Source organism: Oncorhynchus kisutch, linkage group LG1 (genome assembly GCF_002021735.2).
Source record: "Oncorhynchus kisutch isolate 150728-3 linkage group LG1, Okis_V2, whole genome shotgun sequence".
In the NCBI taxonomy this organism is placed as follows: domain Eukaryota; kingdom Metazoa; phylum Chordata; class Actinopteri; order Salmoniformes; family Salmonidae; genus Oncorhynchus; species Oncorhynchus kisutch.
This window is the reverse complement of record NC_034174.2, coordinates 15,094,133-15,109,223: the sequence shown is the minus strand read 5'-3', so window position 1 is coordinate 15,109,223 and position 15,091 is coordinate 15,094,133. Positions and strand designations below refer to the sequence as shown.

At 43.0% G+C, this 15,091-nt stretch overlaps 1 protein-coding gene across 1 annotated transcript in view; it reads right to left on the bottom strand.

Moving 5' to 3' along the window:
- LOC109898904 (guanine nucleotide-binding protein G(i) subunit alpha-2) overlaps positions 1–15,091 on the bottom strand; it is a 96,624-nt gene that overhangs the window by 16,508 nt on the left and 65,025 nt on the right. The window contains exons 3-5 of the mRNA XM_020493964.2: positions 13,183–13,324; positions 5,812–5,972; positions 1,567–1,695 (exon numbers count right to left, since the gene is read on the bottom strand). Coding sequence (XP_020349553.1) covers positions 1,567–1,695; positions 5,812–5,972; positions 13,183–13,324 — 432 coding nt within the window. The remainder of the gene's footprint in view (positions 1–1,566; positions 1,696–5,811; positions 5,973–13,182; positions 13,325–15,091) is intronic.

Sequence of the window (15,091 nt, the reverse complement as noted above, 5' to 3'; positions counted from 1 at the left end):
CTGTACCCGTACCCTCTGTACATAGACTCCCTGTTGTTATTTTACTGCTGCTCTTTAATTATTTATTACTTTTATTTGTTATTTTTTTGTTGTTATTTTTCTTAAAACTGCATTGTTGGTTAAGGGCTTGTAAATAAGCACTTCACTGTTGTATTCGGCGCATGTGACAAATACAATTTGATTTGATTTGACTACTTCAGATTCACATCCATGGATTTTAACACTGTAGCACTGGTGAGTGCATTCTTGTATAAGAATGACCCGTGTCTAATGTGGTCGCATCAGACCAATAGCCCTGGAGGCTTTCAGTATCTAACCAATGCAGGGACTTTGTAGCTGGAGAACGGGGAGTTGGTCCATGCGTCTCCCGCCAGGCATCCGGGTCTATGGTGATCGTGATAATCACAGCAGCTTCAGTGGCTTCCTGCTCTTCTCTTTGTGAGGAGAACAACACAAGCTCTAAAGACAGAAACATTGCAGGAGAATATGGAGAAGGTAACACAAAAGAAACACTATTTTAGTATGTCTTCTTTTCACCATCTCTCTCCCTCAACCAAATGTCTCAGTTGTCATTTCTATGCCATTCATTCATTCTGTTGTTATTTTCCTGGAGATGAGTTTCCATAGCTACAGCCAACAGAACAGAGATATAAAGAGGTGACTCTTTTCTTATCAATTGTCTCCATGTATTGTTCATCCCAGACAACGTGTCTGTGAGGCTGTGACGGAAGGTAGATGTCAGCCTCGCGCAGCGCTCTGAGTTTATCTGGAACTTGGTCACTGTGGACTCATGTCAGACCAGACAGACGGACGGGCAGGCAGGCAGGCAGGCAGGCAGGCAGAGACAGGCAGAGGCAGACACACAAACAGGCAGACAGGAATGGCCCGATTTATCACCACGTTTCTCATCGTCTATCTGGCTGTTAAAAGCATTGAAGCTGGAACGGATCTCCCATTGTATCAGATGAACTTGTTAAACAGTGTTACATCTGCCTCAGGCTGCTCACAGTCAGGAGGTAGAGGGTGTCTCACAACACTTCCTGGTCAGCCATATGCACATGCCATTAAAGACACACACATGTAGTACACACACAAACCAGACAGTAGTACACACACAAACCAGACACTTTGGACATACTCTCATGCAGTCTTCGCTCTTAGAAAAAAAGGTGCTATCTAGAACCTTAAAGAGTTCTTCGTCTGTCCCCTTTGAAGAACCCTTTTTGGTTGCAGGTAGAACCCTTTTGGGTTCCATGTAGAACCCTTTCTACAGAGGATTCTACATGGAATCCAAAATAGTTCTACCTGGAACCAAAAATAGTTATCCTATGGGGACAGCCAAAGAACCCTTTTGGAATCTTTTTTCATCCACAGCAAGTTAAAAACAAGGGGACAGAGGGAATAGACCAGGCCTCTCTATATCTGTGCACTGGATACATTTTGTTTTCTCATTAATGTAATAATGTAATGGTCAGTTACATGTTTGCCCCTGTCCCAATACACAAAGTCATCCAGATAGAGAGACTGACACTATTCAGGTTTCAGGTTTGTTCTAAGAGTCCTTACTTGAAGTGCAGGTCCTTGAAGGTGAAGTGTGTCTCCACAATGCCGGTGGTCTTCACTCTGGTCCGCAGCACGTCCTGCTGTGTGGGGATGTAGTCTGATTTGGCTATCCTCTCCATTTCGTTCAGGTAGCTGTGAGGACCACACGCACAGGATGATGATGATGATGATGATGAGGGGCGACACATACACATTGGCAAGACACACACACAAACACATGCACACATTCAAGCAGAGGCACTCAAGCAGATACACCACAGCTGTTGTCTGTTATTGTGTTTTAGCACAACAGTGATTCTGGATTGGTTCTGTTTGGTTCATGCACGACCACAGAGTCCATGTGTTTGTGTATGATCTCTCTCTCTCTCTCTCTCTCTCTCTCTCTCTCTCTCTCTCTCTCTCTCTCTCTCGACTTTTCTCAAAGGGAATATTTCTATGGCAACACACATCACTTCAAAGGGTTTTTACCAGTGATGTATATAAACCCTGGATTGCTGATCCTATGTATTGGCCATTGAAAGTTTTTGGACACCAACGGTCGGCCATATTGGCACTCCTCAGTAGGAACAGGCCTCCATAGGAATGAATGGAATTCTACAGCAGTGGAGGCTGGTGGGAGTAGCTACAGGAGGACTGGCTCATTGTAATGTCTGTTTGGAATCCTTCTGGTCGGCCATATTGGCACTCCTCAGCAGGAACAGGCCTCCATAGGAATGAATGGAATTCTACAGCAGTGGAGGCTGGTGGGAGTAGCTACAGGAGGACTGGCTCATTGTAATGTCTGTTTGGAATCCTTCTGGTCGGCCATATTGGCACTCCTCAGTAGGAACAGGCCTCCATAGAAATGAATGGAATTCTACAGCAGTGGAGGCTGGTGGGAGTAGCTACAGGAGGACTGGCTCATTGTAATGTCTGTTTGGAATCCTTCTGGTCGGCCATATTGGCACTCCCCAGTAGGAACAGGCCTCCATAGGAATGAATGGAATTCTACAGCAGTGGAGGCTGGTGGGAGTAGCTACAGGAGGACTGGCTCATTGTAATGTCTGTTTGGAATCCTTCTGGTCGGCCATATTGGCCATATTGGCACATGTAGTTAAGTATTTTGTTGTTGTAGTGGAGATGGTAACATTAGTACTCTAACAAAAAAATATACTTACATGCAAAAAGATATATATATATATATATGTAAATAAAAAAATACTTATTTCCCTCATTAAAATGCAAATCAATTTATAACATTTTTGACATGCGTTTTTCAGATTTTTTGTTGTTGTTATTCTGTCTCTCACTGTTCAAATAAACCTACTATTAGACTGATCATTTCTTTGTCAGTGGGCAAATGTACAAAATCAACAGGGGATCAAATACTTTTCCCCCTCATTGCTGGATGGCAGGAAGCTTGACCCCAGTGATGTACTGGGCCATACGCACTACCCTCTGTTGCGCCTTACAGATGCCTTACAGATGCCGAGCAGTTACCATACCAGGCAGTGATGTACCCAGGATGCTCTCGATGGTGCAGCTGTAGAACTTTTTGAGGATCTGGGGACCCATGCCAAATCTTTTCAGTCTCCTGAGAGGGAAAAGGTGTTGTCGTGCCCTCTTCACGACTGTCTTGGTGTGTTTGGACCATGATAGACTGTTGGTGATGTGGACACCAAGAAACTCTCAACCCGGTCAACTACAGCCCCCTGTTATGTTAATGGGGGCCTGTTCGGTCACCATTGAGTTTAGTCTGCTACCTGTGGAGTATTATGTCAGGTTTCACACATCAGCAGATGGGAGAGGAGAGCAGTTACAGACCTCCTCTGTTACCATCAATCAGAACACAATACCATCATACATCAGTCTAATGGGAGGCTGGCCAGAGGTTTTACACACTCCTGATTAAACCTGATATGAGACAGACAAGCCACCAATCAATCTAACTGCCACTGTGATTGCATCAGGGTAAACACCCAGTCTTCTCTGTGATCCGACCTTTTTAAGAATCAACTCATTCTCTTAATGTGTTTGTAATGTTATTCAAAAGGAAATTGGCAGACAAAGCAGAGTTGTTACGCTGTATGCAAAGTAGACAGGCTTTTGTTTTCCAGGTTGAATAAAAAGTTAACGAGCAGCAGGAGTAGACAGAGAGTAGCTCTAACTGGTGTTGGTCTACAACGAGCAGCAGGAGGAGATAGAGAGTAGCTCTAACTGGTGTTGGTCTCCAAGAGCAGCAGGAGGAGATAGAGAGTAGCTCTAACTGGTGTTGGTCTCCAAGAGCAGCAGGAGGAGATAGAGAGTAGCTCTAACTGGTGTTGGTCTCCAAGAGCAGCAGGAGTAGACAGAGAGTAGCTCTAACTGGTGTTGGTCTCCAACGAGCAGCAGGAGGAGATAGAGAGTAGCTCTAACTGGTGTTGGTCTCCAACGAGCAGCAGGAGGAGACAGAGAGTAGCTCTAACTGGTGTTGGTCTCCAAGAGCAGCAGGAGTAGACAGAGAGTAGCTCTAACTGGTGTTGGTCTCCAACGAGCAGCAGGAGGAGATAGAGAGTAGCTCTAACTGGTGTTGGTCTACAACGAGCAGCAGGAGGAGATAGAGAGTAGCTCTAACTGGTGTTGGTCTCCAACGAGCAGCAGGAGGAGATAGAGAGTAGCTCTAACTGGTGTTGGTCTCCAAGAGCAGCAGGAGGAGATAGAGAGTAGCTCTAACTGGTGTTGGTCTCCAAGAGCAGCAGGAGGAGATAGAGAGTAGCTCTCACTGGTGTTGGTCTCCAAGAGCAGCAGGAGGAGATAGAGAGTAGCTCTAACTGGTGTTGGTCTACAACGAGCAGCAGGAGGAGATAGAGAGTAGCTCTAACTGGTGTTGGTCTCCAAGAGCAGCAGGAGGAGATAGAGAGTAGCTCTAACTGGTGTTGGTCTCCAAGAGCAGCAGGAGGAGATAGAGAGTAGCTCTAACTGGTGTTGGTCTACAACGAGCAGCAGGAGGAGATAGAGAGTAGCTCTAACTGGTGTTGGTCTACAACGAGCAGCAGGAGGAGATAGAGAGTAGCTCTAACTGGTGTTGGTCTCCAACGAGCAGCAGGAGGAGATAGAGAGTAGCTCTAACTGGTGTTGGTCTCCAACGAGCAGCAGGAGGAGATAGAGAGTAGCTCTAACTGGTGTTGGTCTCCAAGAGCAGCAGGAGGAGATAGAGAGTAGCTCTAACTGGTGTTGGTCTCAACGAGCAGCAGGAGGAGATAGAGAGTAGCTCTAACTGGTGTTGGTCTCCAAGAGCAGCAGGAGGAGATAGAGAGTAGCTTTAACTGGTGTTGGACTCAACGAGCAGCAGGAGGAGATAGAGAGTAGCTCTAACTGGTGTTGGTCTCCAAGAGCAGCAGGAGGAGATAGAGAGTAGCTCTAACTGGTGTGGGTCTCAACGAGCAGCAGGAGGAGATAGAGAGTAGCTCTAACTGGTGTTGGTCTCCAACGAGCAGCAGGAGGAGATAGAGAGTAGCTCTAACTGGTGTTGGTCTCCAACGAGCAGCAGGAGGAGATAGAGAGTAGCTCTAACTGGTGTTGGTCTCCTGGTCACATTAATTTGTATTGTGGTAGCATGAGGGTATGTGTGCAGGTGCAGATTGCATACTGAGTCAACTAGAGGGAGGTAAGGAGTGAGGGAGAGGATGGAGGGAGGTGGGTTATATTGAGAATCATTGAACGTACCACTCCTTCAAGGGAGTTGTTGACATTGAAGGTCATTGAGTTGTTTTCATGTTGTGTTGCTGCCAGGTTGTGTTGTTGTCATGTTGTGCTGTTGTCATGTTGTTGCCAGGTTGTGTTGCTGCCAGGTTGTGTTGTTGTCAGGTTGTGTTGCTGTTGTCGTCATGTTGTGTTGTTGTCATGTTGTGTTGCTGCCATGTGTTGCTGTCATGTTGTGTTGCTGTCATGTTGTGTTGCTGCCCTGTTGTGTTGCTGCCATGTTGTGTTGCTGTCATGTTGTGTTGCTGTCATGTTGTGTTGCTGTGTTGCTGCCATGTTGTGTTGCTGCCATGTTGTGTTGCTGTTGTGTTGCTGTCATGTTGTGTTGTTGTCATGTTGTGTTGCTGCCATGTTGTGTTGCTGTCTTAGGTCTCTCTTTATCTAGTGTTGTGGTGTCTCTTTTATCACAATGTGCGTTTTGTCCTACATTTATTTATAATCTCAGCCCCCGTCCCACAGGAGGCCTCTTGCTAGGCCTCATTGTAAATAAGAATTTGTTCATAATTGAAACACACTATGTCTACTCACTATGCGGCTGAGTCGTTGAGCTGGTACTCCCGGGAGCGCGTGAAGCAGCCTTGCACCCCGCTGTCGGCCCACAGGCGGCGGATCACTTTGGACAGGTCGTCGGGCAGGATGCCCTGCGCCTCAGCAGCAGCCGACAGGGCAAAGAGCTGGCGGGCATCGTCCTGCAGGGGGCGTGAGGGGACAGGAGAGGGACATTATGGGCAAAGCTAGGAGGCTGCAGGTACCACAGTACTAGGGAACAGTTATTGCAACAGACAGAGGTAGAGGGCTAATGTTTAAATCTGAGGAGGGAGGGAGAACCCATATTATCACCAAATGTACAGCCAACAGTCTATCAAACATTTGTTTTTTAGAGCAGTGAGGTATGGCTGTGTGTAAGGACCTCTGGGGAGAGGATTTGACAAAGCAAGCGCATCTACAGTGATGATGAAAGATCTCATCATACATCATTAAAGGATCTTTCTAGCCATAAGAGACAATGATTGAGTGAACCAGATTAAATTAATAAATATTGGGTTGTTTTGACAGGTGGCCAATGAGGCCAGGTAATCTTGTCTGTGGACAAGGCTGTGTGCCATGATAAATAATGTAGTGTTGTAATAAAGTGTGCCAGTGGCAGGCAGGATATATATTTCCTCTGGGTGTTTCTCCCTCTACCATCTGTGTACTGCAGTGGAGGCTGCTGAGGGGAGGACGGCTCATAATAATGGTTTGAACGGAGTGAATGGAATCAAACTATTCCACTCATTCTGCTCCAGCCATTACCATGAGCCTGTCCTCCCCAATTAAGGTGCCACCAGCCTCCCGTGGTGTAGTGTAAATAGACAGGGATGATTGGCGTGATGGCGATGATGACACAGCACAGTTCAGTCGCCAATGTGAAGATAATGCGTTTAGTTTATTAGGATGTGTGCAGCAGCTACTCTTTCTGGGGTCCACTCAGAACATACAAATACATGACAGAGTACAGAACAGTTATAGACAAGAACAACATAAGAGAACCAGACACCTCCATGCCCAGAGACACAGCAGAGCAGACGGATGAACAGCTGGCTAGGCTCAGAGAACCAGACACCTCCATGCCCAGAGACTCAGCAGAGCAGACGGATGAACAGCTGGCTAGGCTCAGAGAACCAGACTCCCCCATGCCCAGAGACTCAGCAGAGCAGACGGATGAATAGTTGGCTAGGGTCAGAGAACCAGACTCCCCCATGCCCAGAGACTCAGCAGAGCAGACGGATGAACAGCTGGCTAGGCTCAGAGAACCAGACACTTCCATGCCCAGAGACTCAGCAGACGGATGAACAGCCCTGCATACTGTCCACTGAGGCAACACCTCTCCACCCACACACACATACAGTATGCAGATCTGCTGTGTCACCTGTTTCCATAATAGCAAATTAGCAAAGTTCAAATTGAATAATCAATCAATTTAGTGAACTGGAACAAAATGGTCATAAATGTACATTTCAATTTGAGTGCAGTTCACAAAGGATATTTTGCAATGTTTTCAGCATCTTTCTCTGGATTTGAAATGACAAAGCAAATGAAATGACACAGCATATGGAGGCTCGATTTCCTCTCCCTGGGAACTAGGTGACTCATTGAGCCAATTCTGGGCACCAGTACCCGTGTGTGTGCGTCCGTGCATGCCTGCATGTACAAGTGTGTGTGTGTGTGTATGTGTGTGTGTGTGTGTGTGTGTGTGTGTCTATGCAATGTTCTATGTGTGTTCTTGTGCATCCCTGTCTAAAGTGTGCATACATGTTGGCTGTTGTCTAATGTACTGTATGAGAGTATGTTTGTGGCAGCCGGTGCGCTAACTGCCTGCATAGGAGGCAGAGCAAGTATCAGCACGTCCAGTGGCATGAACGATGGTCTGAGGACACAGAGGTTTGCACCCATCCATCCTCCCGTAATGACCACGGCAGCCTCTCTCCTCAGCCATGCAGGAGACTAGATTACAGTAGTAAAGCACATTCACCCATCCTCCAGCTATAGACTCAAGACTGAAGCCCTCTGACATATACTGTAATACACTTGAGCTTCCTAAAAATGTTTTAGCTCTCTTTGAGAAACATGTTGACAGTTTGTTCACAGTATGGATGGGCATTTGAAATGTTTTGACTGTTTGTTCACAGTATGGATGGGCATTTGAAACATGTTGACAGTTTGTTCACAGTATGGATGGGCATTTGAAACATGTTGACAGTTTGTTCACAGTATGGATGGGCATTTGAAACATGCTGACTGTTTGTTCACAGTATGGATGGGCATTTGAAACATGCTGACTGTTTGTTCACAGTATGGATGGGCATTTGAAACATGTTGACAGTTTGTTCACAGTATGGATGGGCATTTGAAATGTTTTGACTGTTTGTTCACAGTATGGATGGGCATTTGAAACATGCTGACTGTTTGTTCACAGTATGGATGGGCATTTGAAACATGTTGACAGTTTGTTCACAGTATGGATGGGCATTTGAAATGTTTTGACTGTTTGTTCACAGTATGGATGGGCATTTGAAACATGCTGACTGTTTGTTCACAGTATGGATGGGCATTTGAAACATGTTGACAGTTTGTTCACAGTATGGATGGGCATTTGAAACATGCTGACAGTTTGTTCACAGTATGGATGGGCATTTGAAACATGTTGACAGTTTGTTCACAGTATGGATGGGCATTTGAAATGTTTTGACTGTTTGTTCACAGTATGGATGGGCATTTGAAACATGCTGACTGTTTGTTCACAGTATGGATGGGCATTTGAAACATGTTGACTGTTTGTTCACAGTATGGATGGGCATTTGAAACATGTTGACTGTTTGTTCACAGTATGGATGGGCATTTGAAACATGTTGACTGTTTGTTCACAGTATGGATGGGCATTTGAAACATGCTGACTGTTTGTTCACAGTATGGATGGGCATTTGAAATGTTTTGACTGTTTGTTCACAGTATGGATGGGCATTTGAAACATGTTGACAGTTTGTTCACAGTATGGATGGGCATTTGAAACATGTTGACAGTTTGTTCACAGTATGGATGGGCATTTGAAACATGTTGACAGTTTGTTCACAGTATGGATGGGCATTTGAAATGTTTGGACTGTTTGAGTACTACCATATTTTTGGTGATATACTTGGGTATACTCTAATGGAAACTCTAATGGAAAAATATATATTTTAGGAAAACATTTGAAAAAATATGGGCATTTATCAATACCATCAGTGCACAACAATGCTTAATTTATTATAACCATTACAGATCAATCCTAATTGCTAAATGACCCCATATATACAGTATATCACTCAAAAACAAAGTGTCATTTAAGATTCATTATATTATATCGTGGAACACAATCTTCAAAAAAGGACTAACCAGCAATGTGGGGCTTGCTTGTAGAAGCCTATGACTGTGAAATAGCATAGCCTTGTTTTGTTAATTTAGCAGACAAGAAGCTCTTATTTCAAAAGCCCTTATCACAGTCAAGACACACCTATGTTATAGTAAAAAAACATGGAACAGAATGAAATAGAACAAAATATTTTCCAAATGAAAAAACCTGCGAGTGCGAAGTGACACAGATCTTGCATCTGGAAAAGTTATCAAAGATTTGAAATAGGGTTACACTTCGAGAGTTAAAAATAAATACATCTGGATTACAAAACTACATTTCGATATACAGATTTAGTTTATTCTGCCTGTTCTTTGGACTTTTCCAAATGGATTAACAATTCAACATTGAACACTGCATGTTGATGAATGACGGCCACTACATCAGTTTGGTGAGTAGGCCTAGGTTTATTGATTCTGATAAAAATATGCGATACTCGTTAGGGTTGTGCAAAGGAAACAAAACACAAAGTGGATTTAACTTCTTTTGGAACACAGCCCTAATGTAGGAAACAAACACTATTATGTTCTTATCCAGAGTCATGTTTATTTTCCAAGCTATAGCACACAATATTTTACATACAGCAGGTTTTTAAAGGACCAAGAAGTAGAATCTGCTTCATGTTTTCATTTTTGCCATGGAAAACCCATTGCGATACTACTACCATCACAGCACTATCAGAGGGAGTGGTCGGAAGGCAACTGAGTGAGTGAGACACAGAGGAGAAATGGAAACTAGGGAGAAGAACTATGTGATGCTTGGCTTGGTTTATTTTTTGTTGTGCCCCGCAATTGCACATTTACATATGGACCACTAGAGTCAAAGCAAATTTCACTTGTCAGGCAGCCACAAAGCACATTCCCCCAAATAGTTTGACAGTATTTTAACATGTTATCTCTGGTTAAAGATCGAGTTTTGAGTTTTGACTTCCTTTCAAGTAATAATAATAATGTGAATAATGAATATGGGTTGGGAATGAAGCCTTTCTATCAGCCTGAGGTGTTAATGCTATCGTTTTAATATTATTAATAATAATAAAAGTATAATGATAATAATCTGTATTTGCGGCTGGCAGCAGTAGCAGAAGGAGTTAGAGAGACAGGTTATTCACTTGAGGTGCACAGTGCCTACGCTGCAGAAATTGCCTGCAAAGGAAATCTGCTTGGAAAATGTGTCCAGTCAGCAGCTTTAAATAAAACCCCTTAGTTACCGCACCTTCTCCCTTTTCAGCACACTTCACGTTTCTTCATGATCAAGCCTACATTGCCCTTGTGGTTGCAGGAAAACCCACTCACAGCCTCTACATTTTCTCTCTCTCAATGGTCAGTGCTATCCGGGATCTTACAGCCATAACCCTTACAAATTCCAACTTCAATGGGGTAGGGACCCTCTCTCAATCTCTCTTTCAACTGCTCTCTCGCTCTCTGTCTGAGCACTGAGGAGAGAGCAGGTCTGAACCTCAAGAGTCCCCACTGTAATGTGTGTGTGCTTAATGGATGTCAATTGTCATGGCAATTTTGAATAATAAAAATACAATTTCAAGCAAAGCAAAATTAGTAGAATGTTTGAATTTAGAATGTTTGCTTGATAAGAGCGTTGATTTAGAACGCTCTTATCATTTCAATACACTCACATTTGAATATAATGATATCACAATTAAATACAGCAACTTCAGTAGTATTTAGAATGTTTGGTTGATAGATACTGTTGATATGCAATATTGATATGGAACTCAGTTTTGGTAGCAACAAGCCCAAGCCTAGACATGTGACTTGCTTCTGCTATCCAAGATTATATACATTTTTCAACAATGAACTTCAATACCCAGCACCTTAACCAGTCCATACCATGGATGGCACAGGGACACAGTATCTTGCTATCATAATCAATGGTTACAATTAAATAACACATTCTTACCAGGATTTGGTCCATTGCTTATTTTAGTGTATTTCTCAACATCCATTTCTAGAATTCATTTAGGTACAGAGCCTTCGGAAAGTATTCAGATCCCTTGACTTTTCCATATTTTGTTAAGTTACAGCCTTTTTCTAAAATGTTTTTTTTTTAAATCCTCAGCAATCTACACACAATACCCTATATTGACAAAGTATTCAGACCCTTTGCTATGAGATTCAAAATTGAGCTCAGGTGCATCTTGTTTCCATTGATCATCCTTGAGATGTTTATACAACTTGATTGGAGTCCACCCGTGGAAATTCAATTGATTGGACATGATTTAGAAAGGCACACATCTGTCTATATAAGGTCCAACAGTTGACAGTGCATGTCAGAGCAAAAACCAAGCCACGAGGTCGAAGGAATTGTCCGTAGAGCTCCGAGACAGGATTGTGTTGAGGCACAGATCTGGGGAAGGGTACCAAAAAATGTCTGCAGCATTGAAGGTCCCCAAGAGCACAGTGGCCTCCATCACTCTTAAATTAAAACAGTTTAGAACCACCAAGACTCTTCCTAGAGCTGGCTGCCCGGCCAAACTGAGCAATCGGGGGAGAAGGGCCTTGGTCAGGGAGGTGACCAAGAACATGATGGTCACTTTGACAGAGCCCTAGAGTTATTCTGTGGAGATGGGAGAACCTTGCAGAAGGACAACCATATCTGCAGCACTTCAGAAATTAGGCCTTAGAGTGACCAGCCGGAAGCCACTCATCAGTAAAAGGCACATGACAGCTCGCTTGGAGTTTGCCAAAAGGCACCTAAAGACTCTCAGACCACGAGAAACAAGATTATAGGTATAGTAAGATAAGATAGGATTGGTAGGTATAGTAAAATAACATAGGATTGGTAGGTATAGTAAGATAAGATAGGTAGGTATAGTAAGATAAGATAGGTAGGTATAGTAAGATAAGATAGGTAGGTATAGTAAGATAAGGTAGGATAAGATAGGATTGGTAGGTACAGTAAGATAAGGTAGAATAAGATAGGATTGGTAGGTACAGTAAGATAAGGTAGAATACGATAGGATTGTTAGTTATAGTAAGATAAGATTGGATTGGTAGGTATAGTAAAATAAAATAGATTAAGATAGGATTGGTAAGTATGGTAAGATAAGATAGGATTGGTATAGTAAGATAAGGTAGGATAAGATAGGATTGGTAGGTACAGTAAGATAAGGTAGAATACGATAGGATTGTTAGGTATAGTAAGATAAGATTGGATTGGTAGGTATAGTAAAATAAAATAGATTAAGATAGGATTGGTAAGTATGGTAAGATAAGATAGGATTGGTAGGTATAGTAAGATAAAATAGAATAAGATAGGATTGGTAAGTATAGTAAGATAAAATAGAATAAGATAGGATTGGTAAGTATGGTAAGATAAATAGAATAAGATAGGATTGGTAAGTATGGTAAGATAAAATAGAATAAGATAGGATTGGTAAGTATGGTAAGATAAAATAGAATAAGATAGGATTGGTAAGTATGGTAAGATAAAATAGAATAAGGTAGGATTGGTAAGTATGGTAAGATAGTTATGAGCGAAGTCAGTGCTTGTAGAAAAATAGTTGTGTTATTCAGTCTTCTTTGGGGGGGGGGGGTGTATGTCAACGGTTACATGATGGTAAGCACAGTCTCCTATTAGCGGAAATTGGCATTCTTTTCAAACTGTGTGACTGCATGTGATGGCTTCTTGGATTGGGCATACTAGTGACTAACCTTGACTTCATTGGGTTATGGATGATAGTGACTAACCTTGACTTCATTGGGTTATGGATGATAGTGACTAACCTTGACTTCATTGGGTTATGGATGATAGTGACTAACCTTGACTTCATTGGGTTATGGATGATAGTGACTAACCTTCGCTTCAGTGCCCAGGACATTGTTACTCAAGAGCTCTAGTGGATGTGTAGAAGCAAAGCTGTACCTCTTCTCTAATCATCTGACTGCAGAAACAGAGAAGCCTAACATACATGCCCAAGTGTGTGTGTGTTTGTTTGCATGTGTGTGTCTTACCTCTCTGGAGGCCTCTGTGTAGTCAATCTTGAGGTTGCCCATGGCCTTGATAATAGCCATGATGGACTGGATGGTGTTGCTGTAGACCACAGCTCTGTACTGCTTACACTCGTCTTCTGAGTAGCCATCCTCATGGATGATCCTGATGAAGGAGAACAAACCTGAGCATTCTACTAATGTCACTGAAGATGTTACTAAGAGAAAAGGAGGACAGGTGGAGAACGACTGCCCCCTCACATTGACTGCCCCCTCACATTGACTGCCCCCTCACATTGACTGCCCCCTCACATTGGGGCTCCCGAGTGGCGCAGAGGGTTAAGGCACTGCATCTCAGTGCAAGAAGCGTCACTACAGTCCCTTGTTCAAATCCAGGCTGTATCATGTCTGGCTGTGATCGGGAGTCCAATAGGGCGGTGCACAATTGGCCCAGTTTCGTCAGGTTTTGGTCGGGGTAGGCTGTCATAAAGAAGAATTTGTTCTTAACTGACATGCTTAGTTAAATAAAGGTTCAATGTAAAAAAATAAATAATAATAATTGAAGCCACAGAGGTTCAAGACCGGCCGCGGTACTGCAGGCATTGTTAGCAGAAAACAGGAAAAAAAAGTCAATCTTTGTGGTCAATCTTCTTGTAAATTAAAAAATGTTGCAAAGATACTCATGGACCAATAATTGCTTCTAATAGAATAAGATAGGATTGGTAAGTATGGTAAGATAAATAGAATAAGATAGGATTGGTAAGTATGGTAAGATAAATAGAATAAGATAGGATTGTAATACACCAAATGTATGTACTTTGACCGATTATTTGAAAGTCGCACCCAGAAGAAGTTCTAAGGATAATTGAGTTGCTAATGGTAGCCTGCAGTACCCAGGTCGGCATAAAACTTTACTTATATGAGGGGGCAGCACTGAGCTAGCCTGTAACGTCACTTCCTGGAGTAGCTCAAACTGAGCATGTTATGTCCCCATGAGACACCATCTTAACCGACTTCATTTAGGGTCAATGCTCTATTGAGTCTTCACATAGTTAAACATTGTGTCACGTGATCCATGACTTTGTCCATTCATTTATACAGTCATTGGGCAGTATGGTTGACAGGTTATGTATTTCATACAGTGTTAAATGTGCTCAATATGTTAGGACTTCTAGCTGCTAAGAGTTTGGGTATTCAATCAATGACCGTAATGTTTCGTAGAACGGCTAGTTACTCTAAGATGATAATAATACATGTATTTATTGTCACATACACCAGATAGGTGCAGTGAAATGTGTTGTTTTACAAGGTCAGCCTCAGTAGTACAGCACCCCTGGAGCAAATAAGGGTTAATTGCCTTGCTCAAAGGCACATCAACAGATTTTTCAGCTTGTCAGCTCTGGTATTCAAACCAGCAACCTTTCAGTAACTAGCCCAACGTTCTAACCGCTAGGCTACCAGCTGATATAGACAGTCAGTGCAGTCCTGTGCAAACCTCCTCTGCATGTTGGTGATGTGTCTGACCATGCCTCAGCTTGTCATGCACAGGGGAACGCCCTGCATGTTAAGTGTGTGTGTATGTGTGTGTGTTTCAGTGGGATGATAGCATCCAGACTTCATCAGAATGCAGGATGCAGTGCAGAAAGAGCACAGTAGCACCAAGACAAGGACATGAATAAGCCACTATCACCTCATGAATAAACAGGCCTGTAAGCTTGACACTAGCGGCTAGGAAAAGTACTGGGATTTAACCCAGTTAGTTACACAATAAATATTATAATTGTATCTACAGGTGTTATGGGGGGAAAAAGGCAACCATTCTCCCTGCTCTCATTTTATGTTGACATGATCTCTGTGGTCAGAGACAGAGCTGGTGATTCAGAGCAGAGCAGGCTGTGTTGTGTTATGGGTATGGTCTATCTCCCAAGCATTG